The 20,115-nt window shown below is 53.0% G+C and overlaps 1 protein-coding gene across 6 annotated transcripts in view; it reads left to right on the forward strand.

Annotated features, from left to right (window-relative positions):
• The window catches only part of NFRKB (nuclear factor related to kappaB binding protein), a 34,768-nt gene extending 14,653 nt beyond the window's left edge, over nt 1-20,115 (forward strand). For 4 of the 6 annotated variants that reach the window (XM_068555477.1, XM_068555475.1, XM_068555479.1 and 1 more), the window contains 17 exons: nt 280-388; nt 591-717; nt 965-1,030; nt 4,222-4,301; nt 4,408-4,454; nt 7,890-7,950; nt 8,365-8,539; nt 9,657-9,763; nt 10,248-10,371; nt 10,556-10,635; nt 10,729-10,949; nt 11,048-11,315; nt 11,939-12,151; nt 14,132-14,899; nt 17,655-17,761; nt 18,499-18,634; nt 18,747-20,115. In XM_068555477.1, coding sequence (XP_068411578.1) covers nt 280-388; nt 591-717; nt 965-1,030; nt 4,222-4,301; nt 4,408-4,454; nt 7,890-7,950; nt 8,365-8,539; nt 9,657-9,763; nt 10,248-10,371; nt 10,556-10,635; nt 10,729-10,949; nt 11,048-11,315; nt 11,939-12,151; nt 14,132-14,899; nt 17,655-17,761; nt 18,499-18,634; nt 18,747-18,872 — 2,815 coding nt within the window. In that variant the 3' untranslated portion in view covers nt 18,873-20,115. The remainder of the gene's footprint in view (nt 1-279; nt 389-590; nt 718-964; nt 1,031-4,221; nt 4,302-4,407; nt 4,455-7,889; nt 7,951-8,364; nt 8,540-9,656; nt 9,764-10,247; nt 10,372-10,555; nt 10,636-10,728; nt 10,950-11,047; nt 11,316-11,938; nt 12,152-14,131; nt 14,900-17,654; nt 17,762-18,498; nt 18,635-18,746) is intronic. The other 2 variants (XM_068555480.1, XM_068555481.1) reach the window with 2 other exon arrangements.

Consider the following 20,115-nt stretch of genomic DNA (forward strand, 5'->3'; position numbering starts at 1 on the left):
CGGGCTTCTCATTGCAGTGGCTTCTCTTGTTGCGGAGCACGGGCTCTAGGTGCGCAGGCTTCAGTGGTTGTGGCGTACGGGCTCAGTAGTTGTGGCTTGCGGGCTCTAGAGTGCAGGCTCAGTAGCTGTGGCGCACGGACTTAGTTGCTCCACGGCATGTGGGATCTTCCGGGACCAGGGCTTGAACCCGTGTCCCCTGCATTGGCAGGCGGATTCTTAACCACTGCACCACCAGGGAAGCCCTTTTTTGTGGTTCTTATATTTTTCTTCCCTCATTAGGCCTCTCGAAGACCTCAAGCCTTGCCTTGGAATCAATGAAATATCTTCCAGCTTCTTCTCTCTTCTCTTGGAGATCTTGTTGCTGGAGGGGCAAGCTAGCCTTCCTATGGTAAGAGTTTTGGAAAAGCCAAGTGTGTAGCAGTTTCATATTGTAGAAATCTTCAGCTCTGGGTTCCCCGCAAAGCTCCATAGCTCACTTGCTTTGTGACTTGAGCAGACTGGACAGACATAGCCAGTTCGTTCTGGCACAGCCTTGAAATCGCTGGCGTGGAATAGAAATCTAACCGGATTCTGCCTTTACTCTCCCTCAGCTAGAGGAGCGAGTTTTGGACTGGCAGTCGTCTCCAGCCAGCTCCCTCAATAGCTGGTTCTCTGCGGCACCCAACTGGGCAGAGCTGGTGTTACCAGCCCTGCAGTATCTTGCTGGAGAAAGCCGTGGTAAGGTACTTTGTTCTGTAGGGCCCAGTAGTTACCCCGCTTTGTCTAATTCTCGTAGTAGACTGCAGCTTTACTGGTTACATCTGTTGTGGCTTTGCATGCTGCGATGCCATGCCTTGGAGGTCTCTGCTGTCCTGATACACCGTAAACATACAGAAGTTATCTCGGAGCTCAAGGGTGTCAGTTATTCTGAGTTTAGCAATCTCTCTGACCTGTGTAGCTTGTTCACGGGATCCATTTCTTGCAGCTGTACCTTCCAGCTTCTCTCCATTTGTTGGCTTCAAAGAGAAAACCCAGCAGTGGAAGTTGCTTGGTGAGTAACGCACGTCACCTACCTGTCACGGTAGGTTCTCTTTCTCTCGTTTTCTCCCCTGAGCTTCTTGTGCCTTGCAGTCAGTGTGTGCCAGGAGGATGTTGAAGAAGGCAATATTAAACCTTATTCTGCTCAGTAAAAGAGTCCTTCAAGAAGTTCTCAGGGTCTGAGTTCACCCCCGTTGGGATTTGGCTGAGGTGACATTGCCCTTCAATTCCGATGCACTCTGGGGCTGGCTGAATTGAAATCTGTGGGTTTTTTTTTTTTTTTTTTTACAATAGCACCTACATTTATGTCAACCGTATCTATGGTTTTAGGTTAATTTGTAGTAATATAATTGTTTTTCTTTCCTAAAATGGGTTTTGCTATTGAGGATAATGTGTCGGGCAGCCCTCAGTAAGCTATTTCTAAAGAACAGTTTCTTTTTCTTATAAATTTGTGAAGTCCCACTTACTGTGGAAGTTGTAGTAACATGTACCTGAAATAACTTGGTGATGAGAGGAAGATTCAGTGTTGATTTCCTGTGGAAATGGACAAACCTTTCTCCACTCTGTCCAGTGGTCTATGAAGAGAAACATGGAGAGAAGGTTGTGAAAGTAGTGGATGCGTTCATTGCTTACAGCGTGGATTAACCTTCTAGGTGTCACGCACTGTTAGGTGCCGGGGGTGTAATGGTTTGTGAGGGAGGCAGCGTGCTCCCCTCGTGGAGTTTGTTTGGGGAACAAGTACTCATTCGAATGAAATGACAAACTTAGCCATTCTGTAAGGGAAAAGTGCCGGTAGGGGTGGGCGTTTGTAATGAGGCACTGATGTGGCATGCGTGTGGAGTCCGGGAGGGCCTTCCTGGGGAAGGTCGTTTGAGCAGCGGTCTTAACAACGACTAGGGATGAGCCAGGCAGGCGGAGGGGAGCCGTGGGGGTCAGTGACGCAGGGACGTTCCAGCGGAGGTCACACAGGCCTGCGCAGAGAGGATGTTGCACCTGGGTAGAGAGGATGGATGAATTTGAGAGCTGTAGGTGGTAGAAGCCGGGGGACGTGGTTGTGGATTGGGTGTGGCGAGTGAAGGAGGAGGGCAGTCAGGTGTCACTCCTGCTAGATTTGTACCTGGCGGGTGGGGGTCCGCCATCGACGTAGGCAGCTGGGGAGGACGTCCAGGCCTGGGCGAGGGTGAGGCGCGTGAGTGTAGCTCTGCACTTGCTGCCTTGAGCTGCCTTTGGGGTGTTGAAGTGGACACGTTAAGTAGGCAGTGGGTTTAGAGTCCAGACCCACAGTCAGGGTGGAAAGCTGTGGGCACATGTGCAGTAAGTGCAGTCAAAGGCATGGGGAGAATGAGGAGGAAAGAGGGCCTGGGACTAAGCCTTGATAAGCTCCGAGGTGGCGGAGGCTGAGCGGGGACACGGGAGAGGCCGTGACCGCAGAGTCAGGAGGACGCTGTGAGGTCCGAGAGTCAGCAGGTGGGGAGTGGTCGTTAACCTTGGTTGTTCCTAAGGTTCAGGAAGGTCAAGCCTGGATTTGTGGACATGGAAGAAAGGATGACTCCCTTGGAGGAGTGATCCCTTAGTGGGGCGATGCCGGTGGCGGGCAGAGGAGAGCCGAGGCCGCTCGTGAGGCTGGCTGCAGCTCTTCCCGCCTGTCCGGCTGGTGGCGGGGAGTCGGCCGGGGGAGGCTGCCCTAATAGGACCAGGTAGTAAGTGTCTCAGGCCTGTGGGCCAGATGCTTTCCGCTGCGGCTACTCAGCTCTGCCCTGTGCACAGCAGCCGGAGACAGGGTGTAAACAAACGGCCACAAAACTTCGTTTCCAGAAGCGGTTTGCTGACCTTCGCGTACACCGCAGAGGTCTGCACGTGCTACCGATCAGGCCCCCTTTCCTGCAGGCAGGAAAACGTTTCCCAGTCCCCCTGGTTAAAGAGACAGTGAGCGTGGACAGCGCTTTCTAGAGGTTTGGCGGCGGAGGGGAGCAGAAGAGACGGGGCTGTGGCCAGGAGAGGACTTAAGTGTCGGTGGAGAGGGACAGCAGAGAAGGGGACACCTGTCATAGGGTGGATTCCCGGCGGGGAGGGGCCGGCCTCAGCTGGCGGGAGGCAGCGCATCCGCATCCGTGCGTGGGGAGGAGGAGCCGCGGGGAGGTTGAGGGGGTGGGTCTGTGGCCTTCCTGTGGGAGGCGGGAGGCCTGCGGTGCGCGGGAGGGGCGGTGGAGAAGGGCGGGGCAGTGTGGGGCTTGCGGGCAGGTTGAGGGCCGGTGACGGGGGCTGTCCGCTCCTTCATGGAGGCGTTCTCTGCCTGTCTCCGGGCCTTGTTGCCGGCAGCCAGGCAGCTGCCCCAGTGGAGGGTGTGGCTGGTTTAGGACGCGAGCTTTGCTCCACGGAAGTGATGCAGAGACGACGGAAGAGAGAGGTGTCAGGTATTGCTGTGTTGCTCGGCGTGTCGTTGAAGTGACGGGCGTGGGCCCTCAGCCGAGTGGGGGGAGTGTGAAGGAGGGGCTGAGGGGGCCGGAAAGTGGGGTGTCTGGACCAGCAGTGCTGTGGAGTCCAGGTAACGTTTTGGAGGGCGAGGGTAGACAGCGGGGAGGGGAGGGGAGGGGAGGCCGCTGCGGCCAGAGAGCAGGATGCGGGGTTAGTTGAAGGTTCCCAGTCCTGGCCGTGCGCTGCCGCCAGTTGGGAAGCTTTTTAAAAATGCTGGTGCCTGGGCCTTACCCCCAGGGGTTCTGATTAATTGGCTGAGTGGGGCCCGAGCCTTGGCATTTTTAAAAGTTTCCAGGTGATTCTTAGGCGTAGCCAGGGTTGAGAAACTGGATTAGGCATTTTGAAGAGTCCCGTTTTGGGGAATGACAAGGTCCAGTTGTGATAGTGGGAGTGAGAGGCTGGAGTTGGGGGAGGAGGCCAGTGAGGTCACGCGACCGAGGAGTTCGGGGGCTGCTGGACCGTGCGTACGGGTGTCCATGCGGACCCTTCACGGTAATCCAGCAGGGTAAGTGTTTAATCCCTTACAGCTAATTTCAAGTTAATTTCTGTGAGCGGTGTCAGACAGGGGTCCAGTTTCACTCTGCCTGTGGATGTCCAGGCAGAGGGGTGTTCTGTGTACAGGACCATCGCTACAGGACCAGATGTAGATACAGCAGGTAAGGAGGAAGTGGCATCCTTAGGTCATATCCTTAGATCATGTTATTATTTTTTGCCTTTTTGTTCTAATAGGCCAGTCGCAAGATAATGAAAAGGAATTAGCTGCACTCTTCCAGCTGTGGCTGGAAACTAAAGACCAGGCCTTCTGTAAGGTATGGTTGTTGAGAACTACCAGCTCTCTCGTGTTGGGCTTCCAGAACCCTGAGTTAGCCAGAATCCTTCAGTCCATTTACCTGTTCCTGCTTTCCTTTTCTCCAGCAAGAAAATGAAGACAGCTCAGACGCCACAACGCCTGTGCCTCGGGTGTGAGTATAGTACCCTAACGGAGGGTGGTGCCCCAAGAAAGCATCATCTAAGTGCTGCCCTGGTTGTGCTGACACATCCGTGTATGTTAGAGCCAGAGTGGGCTTGAGATGCCGGGATCCACTGGTCCTCGTCGGCCTCAGCCTCCCTAAGGTGCAGCACGCTCCCAGCAGTGGAAGTGTTTCCCCATGAGTCTCTGAGGAGGTGGGACCCACCTGTAGGTGCATGCTCTTCCCCGGTCCCCCCCTTCAGTTCCCGCTGGAGAATGGGTCATCCAGCCCATCTTCCTCATTTTACCCACAAAGAAATGGAGGTGTGAGGGAGAGTGACAGGACCCAGGCTGGGATTTAGGTCTCGACCTCGTCCTGAGCCTTTGTATCATCTCATGTGACTGTTTCCAGTCTGTCGTGGTCCCTTTTCCCCCCAGCTTTGTGGAGATATAATTGACAAAGCATTGTGTAAGTTTAAGGTGTACGGTGTGTTGATTTTATTTATGTATATATGTAAACACACACACACACACATATGTACATATATATATATATAGTGAAGTGATTACCACAGTAAGGGTAGTTAACCCATCTGTCACCTTACATAATTACCAGTTCTTTTTTTGTAGTGAGAACATTTAAGATCTTTCTTAGCAACATTCAAGTATATGATGCAGTATTGTTGACTGTAGTCACCATGCTGTTTGTTAGATCCATAGAACTTTCTATAGCTTTAACCAGTGTCTCCCCATTTCCCCCATCCCCTGGTAACTACCATTCTAGGCTCTGTTTCTGTGAGTTACGCTTCTTTTAGGTTCCACATGTGAGATCATACAGTGTTTGTCTTTCACTGACTTATTTCACTAAGCATAATACCCTCTAGATCCATCCATGTTGTGACAAATGGCAGAATTTCCTACTTTTTTTTAATGGCTGAATAACATTCCACTGTGTGTGTGTGTGTGTGTGTGTGTGTGTGTGTGTGTGTACACACACATTTTCTTTATCCATTCATCCATTGATGGACACTTATCTATCACAGTTGTTTCCATGTCTTGGCTATTATAAATTATGCAGTGAACATGGGGGTACAGATATCTCTTTGAGATAGTGGTTTCATTTCCTTCGGAAATATTCCCAGAAGTAAGATTGCTGGATCATGTGGTAGTTCTGTTTTCAGTTTTCTGAGGAACGTCCATACTGCTTTCCATAACGGCTGCACCAGTTTGCATTCCCACCATAGTGCACAAGGGTTTCCTTTTCTCTGCATCCTCGCCAACACTTGTTATTTCTTGTCCTTCTGGTAATAGGTACTCTAACGGATGTGAAGTGATATTTCGTTGTGGTTTTGATTTGTATTTCCTTGATGATTAGTGATGTTGAGCACCTTTTCGAGTACCTGTTAGTCATTCGTGTATCTTTAGAAAAATGTCTGTTCAGGTCCTTTGCCCGTTTTTTAATTGGATTATTTGGGTATTTTGCTTTTGAGTTGTAGGAGTTCCTTAAATATTTTGGATATTAACCTCTTACACATGTATGATTTGCAAATATTTTCTGCCGTTCTGTAGGTTGCCTTTTCATTTTGTTGATGGTTTTCTTTGTATAGAAGCTTTTTTTTTTTTTAATAAATTTATTTATTTTATTTTTGGCTGCGTTGGGTCTTCATTGCTGTGCATGGGCTTTTCTCTAGTTGCGGTGAGCGGGGGCTACTCTTTGTTGCAGTGTGCAGGCTTCTCATTGCAGTGGCTTCTCTTGTTGCGGAGCACGGGCTCTAGGCACGCGGGCTTCAGTAGTTGTGGCACACGGGCTCAGTGTTGTGGCTCGCGGGCTCTAGAGCGCAGGCTCAGTAGTTGTGGCGCACGGGCTTAGCTGCCCCGAGGCATGTGGGATCTTCCCGGACCAGGGCTTGAATCCGTGTCCCCTGCATTGGCAGGTGAATTCTTAACCACTGTGCCACCAGGGAAGGCCCCTGTACAGAAGCTTTTCTTTGAGGTAGTCCTACTTGTTTATTTTTGCTTTTGTTGCTTGTGCTTTTGGTGTCATCTCCAAAAAATCATTGCCAAGATCATTGTGCAGGAGCTTCTTCCCTATATTTTCTTCCAGGAGTTTTAGTTTCAGGTGTTACGTTGAAGTCTAATCCATTTCAAGTTAATTTTTGTGAATGGTTTAAGGTAGCGGTCCAGTTCCATTCTTTTGCTTGTGGTTGTCCAGTTTTCCCAGCATCGTTCATTGAAGAGGCTGTTCTTTCCCCATTGAGTATTCTTGGCTCCATTTGCCGAGTATTAGTTGACCATATATGCAGTGGTTTATTTCTTGGCTCTCAATTCTGTCCCACTGGTTTATGTGTCGATTGTTATGAGAGTACCATACTATTTTGATTACTGTAACTTTGTAACATAGTTTGAAATCAGCAAGTGTGATGTTTCCAGCTTTGTTCTTTCTCAGGATTGCTTTGGCTGTTTGGGGTCTTTTGTGGTTCCATACAAATTTTAGGATTGTTTTCTTCTATTTCTGTGAAAAATGTCATTGGAATTTTCATAGGGACTTCATTAATCTATCGATAACTTTGGGTGATATGGGCATTTTAACAGTATTCTTCCAGTCCTTGAACATGGAGTATCTTTCTTTTTACTGGTGTCTTCTTCAGTTTCTTTAATCAAAGTCTTGTAGTTTTCGGTGTAGAGATCTTCCACCTCCTTGGTTAAATGTATTCTAAGTGTTTTATTGCTTTGATGCTGTTGTATAGCTCTTTAGTTAGATTCCTGAACACCAGTACTCAGGACCAACCTGAAAGTGGCAGAACCATTGCCTTACATAATAGAACGCAATTTCTTTTTCTTTTTTTTTTTTGGCTGCACTGTGTGGCTTGTGGGAGCTTAGTTCCCCAACCAGGGATCGAACCCGGGCCCCGACATTGAAAATGCGGAGTCCTAACCACTGAACCGCAAGGGAATTCCCTGATCTCAATTTCTTGGTACTTTTGCCTAGGAAGCAGAAAAACCACCCTTGTCATCGTACAAATTTGAAGTCCTTTGTTCCTCTAAAGCTGAATTCTTTGTTGCCTTTAGATTAGGCTTACTTAGCAACGGTACTGAAAACAGTAGGTAAAACATGGCGTCAGTTTCTTTCCCACCTACCCAGTACCTTTCTGGATTTCTAAGAATCAGGCAATTTTGGAAATAACCAACAGGAGCTACTTGGCAGGATCTGGAAAGTGGACTTCTGACCTTTGCAAGATAAGAGCACTCACTAATGGACAGATAGAGCACTCGTGTTGCAAAGGGCGTGGTTCTGGGTGCTGGAGAGGGGGCGATGGACCCAGTGGTTCTGGGTGCTGGAGAGGGGGCGATGGACCCAGTGGTTCTGGGTCCTGGAGAGGGGGCGATGGACCCAGTGGTTCTGGGTGCTGGAGAAGGGGTGATGGACCCAAAGGTCTTTGTGTTCCAGAAGAACTGACTATGTGGTGCGGCCCAGCACGGGAGAGGAGAAGCGAGTTTTTCAGGAGCAGGTAAGAAAAAGCTGGAACCCAGTGTAAATCTCTGTATCTGTGAGGCCATGAGGTGAGAAGCTCTGAGCCTGACTGTCCTTGAGTCCAAATTCTTGGAAGCAGCTCACACCCTTAACCTTGCTATTCCGTGGGTTGGGATTGCTTTTGGGGGGCAGAGATGGTGTGAGGAAGGGAATGAAAAATGTTCTGATGGTTTTTCTTCTAGATACAAAACAACACATTTACCTCTTGATCTGTTGGCTAGTGACTGGCTTTTGGGGGCCATCCTTTTCCTACTGTGGTCGGCTCAGTGTTCCTAGTGGAATAGCCTGTTTGCTTTTTGCTTTAGTTTCTCCGGGCCGACCCCTTCCTGCACGGGGTGACTAGAGAGAGCCCCCGTGACTGACTCAGGAGCCTCGTCCCTTCTCTTGGCAGGAGCGTTACCGGTACAGCCAGCCCCACAAGGCATTCACCTTTCGCATGCATGGCTTCGAGTCCGTGGTGGGGCCCGTGAAGGGCGTGTTCGACAAGGAGACGTCGCTCAACAAGGCACGGGAACACTCCCTGCTGCGCTCCGACCGCCCCGCCTACGTCACCATCTTGTCCCTGGGTGCGTGCCTCCGTCTGCTGTCCCCCCCGCCCCCCCGCCCCCATTGCAAAGGCTGGAGGGTCAGCGTAGCTTCAGGAGGCTTTGCAGTTTGGGACGCGGAAGGAGGCATTCTGCCCCAGAGATCTGCACAGAATCCGTGTTTCCTCCCTGGGGTCTGGGCTCATGTTTGCCTTCCTTCAGGAACTGTTCACAGGCTGCTAGACAGTTAGCTTAGGTGTCGGAATTTGCTTCCTCCAGACTAGGATTCCTTCAAAGGTGAGGTTTTTAACCTTTTTTATGCCACAGATCGCTGGCAGTCTGGTAAACTCTGGACCCCTTCTCAGAATTAACTTTTTAAATGCCTAAAGTAAGATGCACAGAGTTAGAAAAGAAACCAGTCATATTGAAATTGTTATCAGAATATTAAAACAGATTTATGGTGCAGAAATGTATGTTTTCATTACGACATTAAATGACAAGATCTAGTGGCAGGTCTTATAACTCCTCTAACTCCCAGCTAGTGATGAGTGGAAATGATATTTTGGGTTGTCCGCAGCAGCTGTGCTGTGATAAGAAAACGTCTGATTTCCATTACAGCATCACGGCACTGCCATTATATGGTTGGCAACATATGCCAACAAAGGTTATGCCAACCTTGGTTCACAATGGAAGGAAATGCTGAATTTCAGTTAAAGTTGTAACTTTTTTCTGCCTGAGTTCCTGGACGCACTGAACTCTCAGGGGTCCTGGGTCTTCAGCCTTGGCTGAAAGTGTGAAGGGTGTGGAAGAAGCTGCCCGCAGAGGGCCGTGTCCACCTGCTGCTGGTCAGCAGTGGGGGGCAGCTCCCCCGGGAGCCCCGCAGAGGGCCGTGTCCGCCTGCTGCTGGTCAGCAGTGGGGGGCAGCTCCCCCGGGAGCCCCGCAGAGGGCCGTGTCCGCGTGCTGCTGGTCAGCAGTTGGGGGGCAGCTCCCCCGGGAGCCCCGCAGAGGGCCGTGTCCACGTGCTGCTGGTCAGCAGTGGGGGGCAGCTCCCCCGGGAGCCCCGCAGAGGGCCGTGTCCACGTGCTGCTGGTCAGCAGTTGGGGGACAGTTCCCCCGGGAGCCCCGCTGACGCTCGGACTTTGCTGTTTCTGGTGTCAGTTCGCGACGCGGCGGCCCGGCTGCCCAACGGGGAGGGCACGCGGGCGGAGATCTGTGAGCTGCTCAAGGACTCCCAGTTCCTGGCTCCAGACGTCACCAGCACTCAGGTAGGAGGGCAAGGGCTGCTCGTGTTTTGTTGCAGGATGGATTTAAGGGAGCTTACAAGGAGACACAAGAGAGACTAACGTAAAATAAAAAAAAACTGATGGGGATTCCCTGGTGGTCCAGTGGTTAGGACTCGGCGCTTTCACTGCTGAGGGTCCAGGTTCAGTCCCTGATCGGGGACCTAAGATCCTGCAAGCCGTGCGGCGCAGCCAAAAAAAAAGCTGATGGAGAGGAAAAGAGGCCGTCTTGAGAAAGGTGAGCGGTGCTGCCGCTCGACCTTGCCGTTGGTGAGGCTCTCCTTCTCTCAGCTCACCATGTTCGGGGCACAGCACCTCCATCTCTCGGGACTCGTAGTTTCTTGTTCTGCCGAGTGATGGGGTGAGCCATCGGGAGGTAGGATCTGTGTGTTGGCTGTGCCTCTCACCCAGGGATTTTCCCCGAGTCTGAGCCTGCGTGGTCCTTCCTCCTCTTTGTCCTGGGTCTCAGGTGAATACAGTGGTGAGTGGTGCCCTGGATCGGCTGCATTACGAGAAGGACCCGTGTGTGAAGTACGACATCGGACGGAAGTTGTGGATCTACCTGCATCGGGACCGGAGTGAGGAAGAGTTCGGTGTGTGTGCCCAGCCAGCTGAGGGCTGCCTCTGCCCTCCTGCCCCAGCTCCACTCTTCTTCTCACTGGCATGCGGGCAGGACAGAGCGGTGGAGGCGGGTTAGCGCCCTGGCTCTCGGTGAGACCACCCTCCATACTGTGCTGAGGTTAAGCTGTTGCTGAAGCTTCCCACTCTTGTCCACAGAGCGGATCCACCAGGCCCAAGCAGCTGCAGCTAAAGCCAGGAAAGCCCTTCAGCAAAAACCCAAGCCCCCATCCAAGGTGGTAAGTGACCCCGCGGGATGGCGGCGGAGGGGCTGTGGCATCCCCGCGGGCCTTGCTCACGCCCGCGTCCGTGCGCACCCCGTCCCTGTGCAGAAGTCCAGCAGCAAGGAGGGTTCGGTGAAGGTCCTCGGCGCTGGCCCTTCCGAGCAGAGCCAGCTGAGCCTCAGCGACTCCAGCATGCCCCCCACCCCGGTCACGCCTGTGACCCCCACCACTCCTGCTCTGCCCGCCACGCCCATCTCCCCCCCGCCCGTGCCGTCAGTGAACAAAAGTGGCCCCACGACTGTCTCGGAACCGGTGAAGTCCACTTCGGGGTGAGCGCTTCCATTTCCTCTCCAGCTTTCTCCCTCCAGGGTTCTTTTGAATCCGTGTCCTAAGTTGTCTGCTGTGTTTCCCCGTGTGTTCCTTACAGTGTTCTTCTCGTGTCTTCGCCAACGATGCCGCAGCTGGGAACCATGCTCTCCCCGGCGTCCAGCCAGACTCCACCGAGTTCTCAGGCCGCCGCCCGCGTCGTGAGCCACTCCGGCTCGGCTGGACTCCCCCAGGTGCGGGTGGTGGCCCAGCCCAGCCTTCCTGCGGTGACTCAGTCGGCGGGGCCGGCGCCGACGCTGCCGCAGATGACAGCAGGACCGCAGATTCGCGTGCCGGCCACGGCCGTGCAGACCAAAGGCGGGCCCCAGGTGAGGAGGGCCGGGGCCCAGGGGCCGGGGTGATGAGTCTGCCAGGCAGTCTGGGTCAGGACCCAGGACCCAGATTACTGTGCTGACGATGATGTTTATCACGACAGCTCATTTAATGTTCAAAGCCTGGTAAGCAGGTTGTAAGTTGTGTTTTATTGAATACGTGTCGGGAATTAGAACGTTGGGAAGTTTAGCGATTTACGCAGGATTGTGACATCGGGACCCTGGTAGATAGAGGTGCGATGTAAATCCAGGCCTGTGATTCTAGGTCTCAGCCTCCTTCCCTCGTGCCTCGAGCCTTAGCCAGGCCACTAACTGCTGTGCTTTAGACAAAGGTCTCCTGCCTCAGGTCCCTCTGCTGTGAAAGGGGTATAACGTTTGCCCTCAGTGTGTAGGGGTGAAATGAGATATTAAATGAGAAAGTATTTCTGAAAGTTAAGATGTTCTACCTAAGGATAAGAACTCCACACTGTTCATTTTAGAGGGTAGTGCGCCCTTGGCGTTGTTGGATTAGAAGCCCTCTTACAGGAACGCTTCCTGGGTGGTGACAGGTGGAGACCCCTCCACGTGCTGGTCTGTGGCTTAGGGTCTAATTAAGCTCTTGCCCTCCTGCCCTGAACTAGACAGTAACGGCCACCGTTCCAGTCAAAGCTCAGACTGCGGCGGCCACCGTGCAGCGGCCGGGACCGGGGCCGGCGGGGCTCACGGTGACAAGTCTCCCTGCCGCAGCCAACCCTGCGAGCAAGCCGGCCACCAGTTCTCCTGGGGGCTCCGCTCCGAGCACCCCCGCGGCTGCCGTCATTCAGAATGTCACAGGACAGAACATTATCAAGCAGGTAGGTGCACGGCTGTCCTGTCCGGGTGGGTCTGGCTCCTTTGTCCAGAATCAAAGGATAGTTTGAGATCTTAGTGGCTTGTGACCTTTGATCCTTAGTTCGTAGGTATTTCAAGCGTGAGTTTCCAGCAAGGGCAGTGCAAGCTTGGTAGATGCCAAAGAGGTTTGTGGTTTTTTTTCCTGTTTCTTTCCATGTAATTCAGCATTTAGTAGCTGAGTTTCTTGATTTGGAGTAGGCTCTTCATGAATTTACTTAGCTAAAACCCTATAGAATAACTTGAATGTCATTCCCATAACACCTCAGGGCAGGCACTTTTGTTATCCCTATTTTACTGTTGAAATGGAACCACTAATGATGAAGTAACGTTATTTTTTTCATCAGATGTTTATTGGGTGCTTTTTGTGTGCCGGCCGCTGTGCAGAGTGTTGGGGGCTGAGTCTGTGCATCACCCAGACCAGGCCCCTGCCTTCCTGAGGCTCCTAGTGTCATAGAGAAGACCTCTCTGGGGAGGAGGCTTGTGAGAGCGGTGAGCGAGGCTGGAGAGTGTGCGGAACCGTGCTTGTCCGGGGTCAAGCATCCCAGGCGTGGGAACAGCACGTGAAAAGGCCTCGAGTTGGGAACGCTTGAGGAACGGCAGGAAGGCTGTTGGAGGCTCGTGAGCAAGTGCGCGGGTGTTAGAAGGCGAGGTTGCCAGTGGTTAAGTCACGTCAGACTTTGCTTTCACTTTAAATGTGATGGGAGCCATCGAAAGATTGTGAGCCAGGATGACTTGACCTAGTTTACATTTAAAGAAATCTAAAGTCCATGCCACTGCTTTTGCGTGGCATGGACTCTAGGGGCCAAGGGTGGAAACAGGGAAGCCAGGTGGGAGGGAGTCGCAGCCGTGCAGGTGGGCGGTGGGCCGGGCTTCGAGCAAGGGCCTGGCGACAGAGCAGTGTGATTTCCTGGTGGTTTGAGGACGGGGTCAGGAATGACGCTGTGGCTCTTGGCTTGAGCGACTGGGTGGGCGGTACCGTCGTTCACTGAGACAGAAGGAAACACTGTGGTGTGGAGACGGAGACAGGCTGAGAGGAAAGTGTGCTCACGAAGTCGGTAGCAGCACCAGGCGTGTGAAGGGCAGTGAGACGAGGCCTGAGAAGTGACCGCTCAGTGGAGGTGGATAGTGAGTGAACTCGACTGATGGCATGAGTGGTCCAGTAGAGGGGGGACGGCTCGTGAGACACAGAGCCCCCCGCCCAGAAGGACCGCACCTGTTGCACGTGGACATTGGCCGTAGGTAGGAGTCGGTGTGGGAACCCGGGAAGCCTGGCCCCGGGGCTCATGCCCTTCAGTGCCGGGCCCTGCTGCTGCCTCAGAGTGGAGGTCGGCACAACAGCGAGGCGTTTCTGAGTCTGTAGGGGAAATGCGAGTGTGTGTTATGATATTTACAGGTGATTATGAGGGGATGATAGGGGATTACTTTTACATTTAGAAGTCCTCTTCTAGGTTAGAGACATGTAGAAGTCCAGTCGGCCCTCTCTTTCCTTGGGTTCCACCTCCACGGATTCAACCAACCACTGACTGGATTTTGGTTTTGAACCCGCAGGTACGGAGGGCCGAATGTCCTGTGCCATTGTATGTCAGGGACTTGAGCAGCCCTGGATACCCAGGGACCAAAGTGTTGATCAGCCGAATGATGTTTATTGGTTTACTTTAAAATATTCCGGCTCCTCCCTCCCCCCAGCCCAGCTCCCTGAAGAGTGGGGAAAGAGAGGTAAAATTGGCCAAGTGTTGACTTGTGACGTTGCGTGATGGGGACATGGATTTGTTAGACTGTTTTCTGCTCTGGCGAGTGAATGTCTTCCGTGTTTCAGAAGAGAAAGGCAGAAAGCTACATGAGGCCCACATTCCCCGCAGTGGAGGTTCCCCCAGTCACGCTCCGGGGGAACGTGCAGGCTCAGCCTCGCGCACGCCTTTGTCAGCGCTCTCCTTCCCCTCCAGGTGGCCATCACCGGGCAGCTTGGCGTGAAGCCCCAGACCGGCAGCAGCATCCCACTCACAGCCACTAACTTCCGTATCCAGGGCAAGGACGTGCTGCGGCTACCGCCCTCCTCCATCACCACGGACGCCAAAGGCCAGACGGTTCTGCGGATCACTCCAGACATGATGGCCACGTTGGCCAAGTCCCAGGTCACCACAGTCAAACTGACGCAGGACCTCTTTGGGGCAGGCAGCGGCCCCTCGGGCAAAGGCATCTCCGCTACCTTACACGTCACTTCCAACCCGGTCCCCGCAGCTGACAGCCCTGCCAAGGCCAGTGCAGCCAGTGCCCCCTCATCCACTCCACCAGGGACCACCGTGGTCAAAGTGACTCCCGACCTCAAGCCGACAGAAGCCTCGAGTCCAGCTTTTCGCTTGATGCCGGCGCTTGGCGTGAGTGTGGCTGACCAGAAGGGGAAAAGCACTGTGGCCTCGTCTGAAGCCAAACCAGCCGCCACCATCCGCATCGTGCAGGGCCTGGGGGTGATGCCCCCCAAAGCGGGCCAGACCATCACCGTCGCAGCCCATGCCAAGCAGGGGCCCTCCGTGGCCAGTGGGTCCGGAACTGTCCATACGTCCGCGGTGTCCTTGCCCAGTGTGAATGCTGCCGTGTCCAAGGCGGTGGCCGTGGCTTCTGGGGCCGCCAGCGCGCCCATCAGCATCGGGACGGGAGCCCCTGCCGTGCGGCAGGTCCCCGTCAGCACCACGGTTGTTTCCACGTCCCAGGCTGTGAGTAACATTGGTGGTGGAGACCAGCCCTTCTGCTTGGGAAACTTCTCTTGTTGGGAGTGCAGACTAGAAGCCCTGTCTGTCTCCTCCTTTGACCCAAACAGGCTTATTTACTAAAACACTTGCCTGTTTAATTCTGAGACAGATTTACAAGAGTGTCGCACGGGCATACATTCTCATACAAGTAGAACAGTGCAGGGGATGTACGTATGCATATAGCTGATTCACTTTGTTATACAGCAGAAACTAACACAAGGTTGTAAAGCAACTCTACTCCAATAAAGATGTTATAAGAAAAAAAGAAAAGTAAAACAGTGCAGAGGTACACGGAGTAAGTATGAAGTTCCTCTCATCACCTCTGATTCTCCTTTCGTGAGGCTCATCACTCGTCGTGTTTTGGCATTTATTCTCCTAGTTCTTTTTCTGAGCGTTTTCGTATACATTTACGTGGTTTTAAAATGCCTACGAGAGACCTCAATCTGTGATTTGCTTTCTTTAAATATTTAAAAATGTGTCTTGGGCCTCATTCCAGATCCTACGATACTTAGTATCTCGTTAAAAACCATTGCTACAGTGCATGTTTGTGTATGTGAACATGTATCAGTATTTCAGGAGCAGAGGTTCCTGGCATGGGTCGGGGAGGTACACGTTGAAAGTTCTCATACTCCAGTTGTATTAGCAAAAAGGCCCCACCAGCCTACACTCCATCAGCTAGTTTCCTGTTTCCCTCGTACCCTAACCTCGTGCTGGATATCCTGTTTTTTTAAACTTTATGTCCCTATCTTGCTGGTAAAAAGAGAGTTCTTTTTCTGTTTCCTGGATCTTTAGTGAGGATGGGCAGCCATTCATCCAGAGGTTGGCCTGGGCTCTCCAGGGGTGAATCAATCTTTGCCAGTTTTCTTCTGGGGTGTTTGGCCTTTTCGTATTGTGTGAGCTGGCACCAAGCCTTTGTGTCTTCTGCATGTTAGTTCTTGTATGTGTAGGAAATATTTTCTTCCAGTCCGTCAATTTTTAACCTTGCATGTGAAGCCTTTTGCTCTACAGGTATTTTATCTGATTAGAGCCATCAACATTTTCTTTTATGGCTCCTAGGTTTCCTGTCTTGTGCCTTTCTTATTCCAGGGTTATAAAGATGTCAGCCCTCATTTTCATAAAATATTTTTAGAGTTTAAAGAAAGTGTAATTGAGAAATCCATTTGAAGTATATTTTTGTGAATGGCATGTGGTATAGATCTCATATTTTTCAAATTTTTCCAACATCAATGACTAGTATGTCTCATCCCCACTAACTTGAGGTACTACCTTTATCATAAACCAAATTTCCGTATCAACAGGTGTGTTTCTGGGTGCATGTGTTTATGCTTTAACCTCTAGGTAAGGGGCACTGTTCTGTATGGGTACATCTGGACAGTATAAAATACAGTTTACTTTTCTAAGCAGGCAATATAGTAAAACCTCACTAATTTGGATAAAATCCAGAGGATTAGTGGGAGGAAGGAGGACCTACACGGTAGTAAAGCCAACCAGCCAACCCTGAAGTGCAGTGTTGCTTTAAAGGAAATGTTTGTTTAGGCTCTCATATCAGAGAAGTTAAAATAAGGAAGCAAGGAGACGGTGCTTACTTGATCCACTTTTGTTTCTCTTGAGTCCTTCTGAAACCGGTGAATCCAGCGGTATCTACCCTGCTGTCATCAACCAGGGTAACTGTAACCGGAGAGCATTTGGTGGGGCAGGAAGTACTGAGTGGTGCTGCCCGTCTGTCTAGGCAGCTGGTAGGCTAGTTCGTGGAGGGACACAAGCTGGTGGACGGCCGGTCTGAAGCGCTTTTGTTCTCAACACTAGGGATTCTTAAGGTGACAATACAACCCTAGTAGGTTCCCCTGGAGGCCCCATCTGGCCGTGTTCTCTTGCCCACTGACATCTTTCCGTGCTTTCTGAGGGGCTGCAGTTGAGTTCAGCTGTGGAGATCAGTGTGGTCCCCTGGTATACAGTTTTCCCCCTGAAGGCCTGGCTTCTTTAGAACCAGCTTGCCCGTAGGAAATGTTGATTCCTTTTCTTTGCATCTTGTCAGCTGCCCCTCTTGAATCATTTTTTAGAGTTGTATGTACACAGGATCCTACTGTATGTAAATTTTATCATCAACCAAGGGTTAAAAACCAGGCAACCTAAAAACAGGCTAGTGTAGTGACCGAACCTCAGCCATCCTGAAATCCCAAAGATACCAGCTCTTTCCAGCTCCTCTTGTGTTCCTCTGGGCCTTCTTATTAGCTGTGGGTTGGACTTTTCATGTGGTTGAGTTTATTACTAGCGTCCCCTGACTAACCTCCCTTGTCTCTGGGAGAAACAGAGCACTCGGGGAATGTGTCCTGCTGTGTGCTCCCCAGCAGTGCGCCTGCTCGAGGGGCGCGGCAGTTATGCACCTGCTGTATTCACTCCTGAGTGCCTCTGTCCTTGCTCAGTTCCTCCGCCTGGCTGTGTCCCCAGTGTTGGGGGGGTACGTGGATGAGAAAGACCGTCCCCTCTGGGAGCTCAGGCTCATACTGTGCCTAAGCGGACACGCGCTTTCCTTGGTGGTTCAGGCACACGTCTTGCCCTGACGACGGCAGGTGCGCGCGGCTGCGCTGCTTCCTGAGGCAGGAGAGAGGAGGCTCACGGCAGCTGGGAGGCACTGGGTGGCGCTGGGTGGTGCTGGTGGCGCTGCGTGGCGGTCCTTCTCTCCTTCCGTTCCGTAAACCCAGTTGCTTTGTCTCTCTAGGGGAAGCTGCCTACGCGGATCACGGTTCCGCTGTCCGTCATTAGCCAGCCCATGAAGGGCAAGGGTGTGGTCACAGCCCCCATCATCAAAGGCAACCTTGGAGCCAAGTAAGTGCTGTAGAGGGTTGGGCGGGCGGCGGGGGGGACGCCTGGACGTGGAGGGGAAGGCGGCTGGTTTCCCGGGCTCCTTCGTTGTGCTCAGCAGTGAGTCTCAAGCACGCCGCGTTGTTGTGGGTGCTGTGGATACAGCAGTGATTAGAATAGACGGAAGTTGGTGCTGCCTTCGGGCTTACACTGTAGAGTGAGTGGGGAGAGGAATAGTGAGTTAAATTACTCTGTGGCCGGTGACGTGCTCTAGGGAAAAGCAAGGGAGGGCACAGGAGGAGCTGGATGGGGTGGGCGGTGACACAGCTGGGGGCAGTCCCCCGCATGGGCGTTAGGGAAGGCCTCGCCTCGATGTCTGAGCCCTGGGCTGTGATGATGGCTCAGAGGGGAGGGCCTCCTGGGGGCCTGGGCGTCCCATGGCTCTGACTTAGATGGGGATGGAGGGCGTGATGAGATGAGTCTGCTGGTCTCAGGGCGGCTGCCTTGGCAGGGCCGGGTTTCTGGTCAGGAGCGCACACCTGCTGGGGCCCCGTCCCTTACACCTGCTGGTCGCGGAGCGGATACGGGGCCATTTCATCCCAAGCACCGGGAGCCTTTGGCCTCGCTCTCTTCTCTGACACGGGAAGCATGGAAGCTGGAAGAAAGGTGGTCTCGGCAGCCGGTTTCCATTTCAGTCCAGAGTGCCGGGGTGTTCCGCTGGCCCGGCCCGGCCGTGCCTCACTCCCGCTTCCCCTCCGCAGCCTCGGCGGGCTGGGCCGCAACATCATCCTCACCACCATGCCAGCGGGCACGAAGCTCATTGCTGGCAACAAGCCGGTTAGCTTCCTCACCGCCCAGCAGTTGCAGCAGCTCCAGCAGCAGGGTCAGGCCACACAGGTGAGGTCCGGGCACCCGCCGCGTGTGTCGGGCGGCCCTCTTGCCCGTGCCGCTCGTCCTCAGCTGACGGGCCGTGGGCAGTCTGCCGACCAGACGCTCTTTCTGCAAACAGGTGCGCATCCAGACCGTCCCCGCATCCCACCTTCAACAAGGAACAGCTTCTGGTTCCTCCAAAGCCGTCTCCACGGTCGTCGTGACCACAGCCCCGTCTCCTAAACAGGCACCTGAACAGCAGTGATTCGCAGGGAGGAAGACGGTGGCCGCGAAAGCCACACCCGGTCGGCCTTCTGGCTGAAAGGGAGGAGTGGGGTGGTGCATCGCCCCCCGGGCACGTCTGTCTGAGAAAGGCCCGCGGGGGGACCGTGGCGGCCCGGCCGCCGCTCGGCGGGGAGCGCGCTGCGCCAGGTGCGCTGGGGTTCCGAGGTCTGTTCTGTCTGGTCCAGGAGAAGCTTCTCTGGTGGGGTCGTGTGAGCGCGCCGTGGCTGTGCAAGCCCAGCTGCCTCCTGGAGCGAGGCTCTGAGGACGGGCGGACGGTGAGCAGGTGTGCAGACGGCAGACGAGGCTCGTGCTGTGCGGGCTTTGTTTAGCTCTGGGCTTCTCTGTGGCTGGTGGTCTAGTTAGGAGCTCTGTGTCCAGACATTTTTATGTAACTTATTTTTTTAAAGAACATCTTGTACATCCTTATCAAGTAGAAACCTGGGCTTAGCACGCCCCCTCCCCCGCAACTGATTATTTATTCTTTTGACCAGAATGAGAGAAGAGCAAGATTCTTAGTAAGTTGGAGGCTGACTTGATTTCTGCATGGTAACAGAGAGGCCGTGAAGTGGGGGAGAAACGTGGGAAGTGAGGTCACGTGGGCCCCCTGAAATGGGACTAGTTTGGCAGCCCCTCTTCAAGACGGGCTGTCAGGATCTTGACTGTGGTCCATACCTTCACCTGCAGCCTTAGACCCCCTTATCGAGCCTGTTCACACGCGAGCCCAGGGCCAGTGGACAGAGCAGGCGGACGCCAGCAGAGATGCTGCTTTTGCAGCACAAGCTTTATTGCAGTTCAGAGATGATATGTTTTGCTTTGTTCCAGAGCAAGAGTCAGCAAACCATGCCCCTTGGGCTGGCTACCCGGTTTTGTAAATAAAGCTTTATTGAAACACAGCCCGTGCCCATTCATTCATGTACTGCCTGTGGTTGCTTTCAATTAGAAGGCAGAACTGAGTAGTTGTCATAGAGACCACACGGCCTCAAGCCTGAAATGTTCCTTGTGTGCCCTATTAAGGAGAACTTTGCTCGCTTCTGCTCCGGAGTAGAGGTGGGGAGAAGGGGTAGGGGGTGGGTGCAGCCACGAGGCAGCACCAGCCACAGAGGAGGTGGGTCTGGGTTTACAGTCATTTGCTCCTGGCTGCTTCACGGTTCTCAGCCTCCGTCGAGCTATAGGCAGAACTCAGAATGATATTTTAAAATGTAATTAAAAGCACTGATTATTGA

The sequence above is a fragment of the Eschrichtius robustus genome, chromosome 11 (genome assembly GCF_028021215.1).
Source record: "Eschrichtius robustus isolate mEscRob2 chromosome 11, mEscRob2.pri, whole genome shotgun sequence".
Classification (NCBI taxonomy): domain Eukaryota; kingdom Metazoa; phylum Chordata; class Mammalia; order Artiodactyla; family Eschrichtiidae; genus Eschrichtius; species Eschrichtius robustus.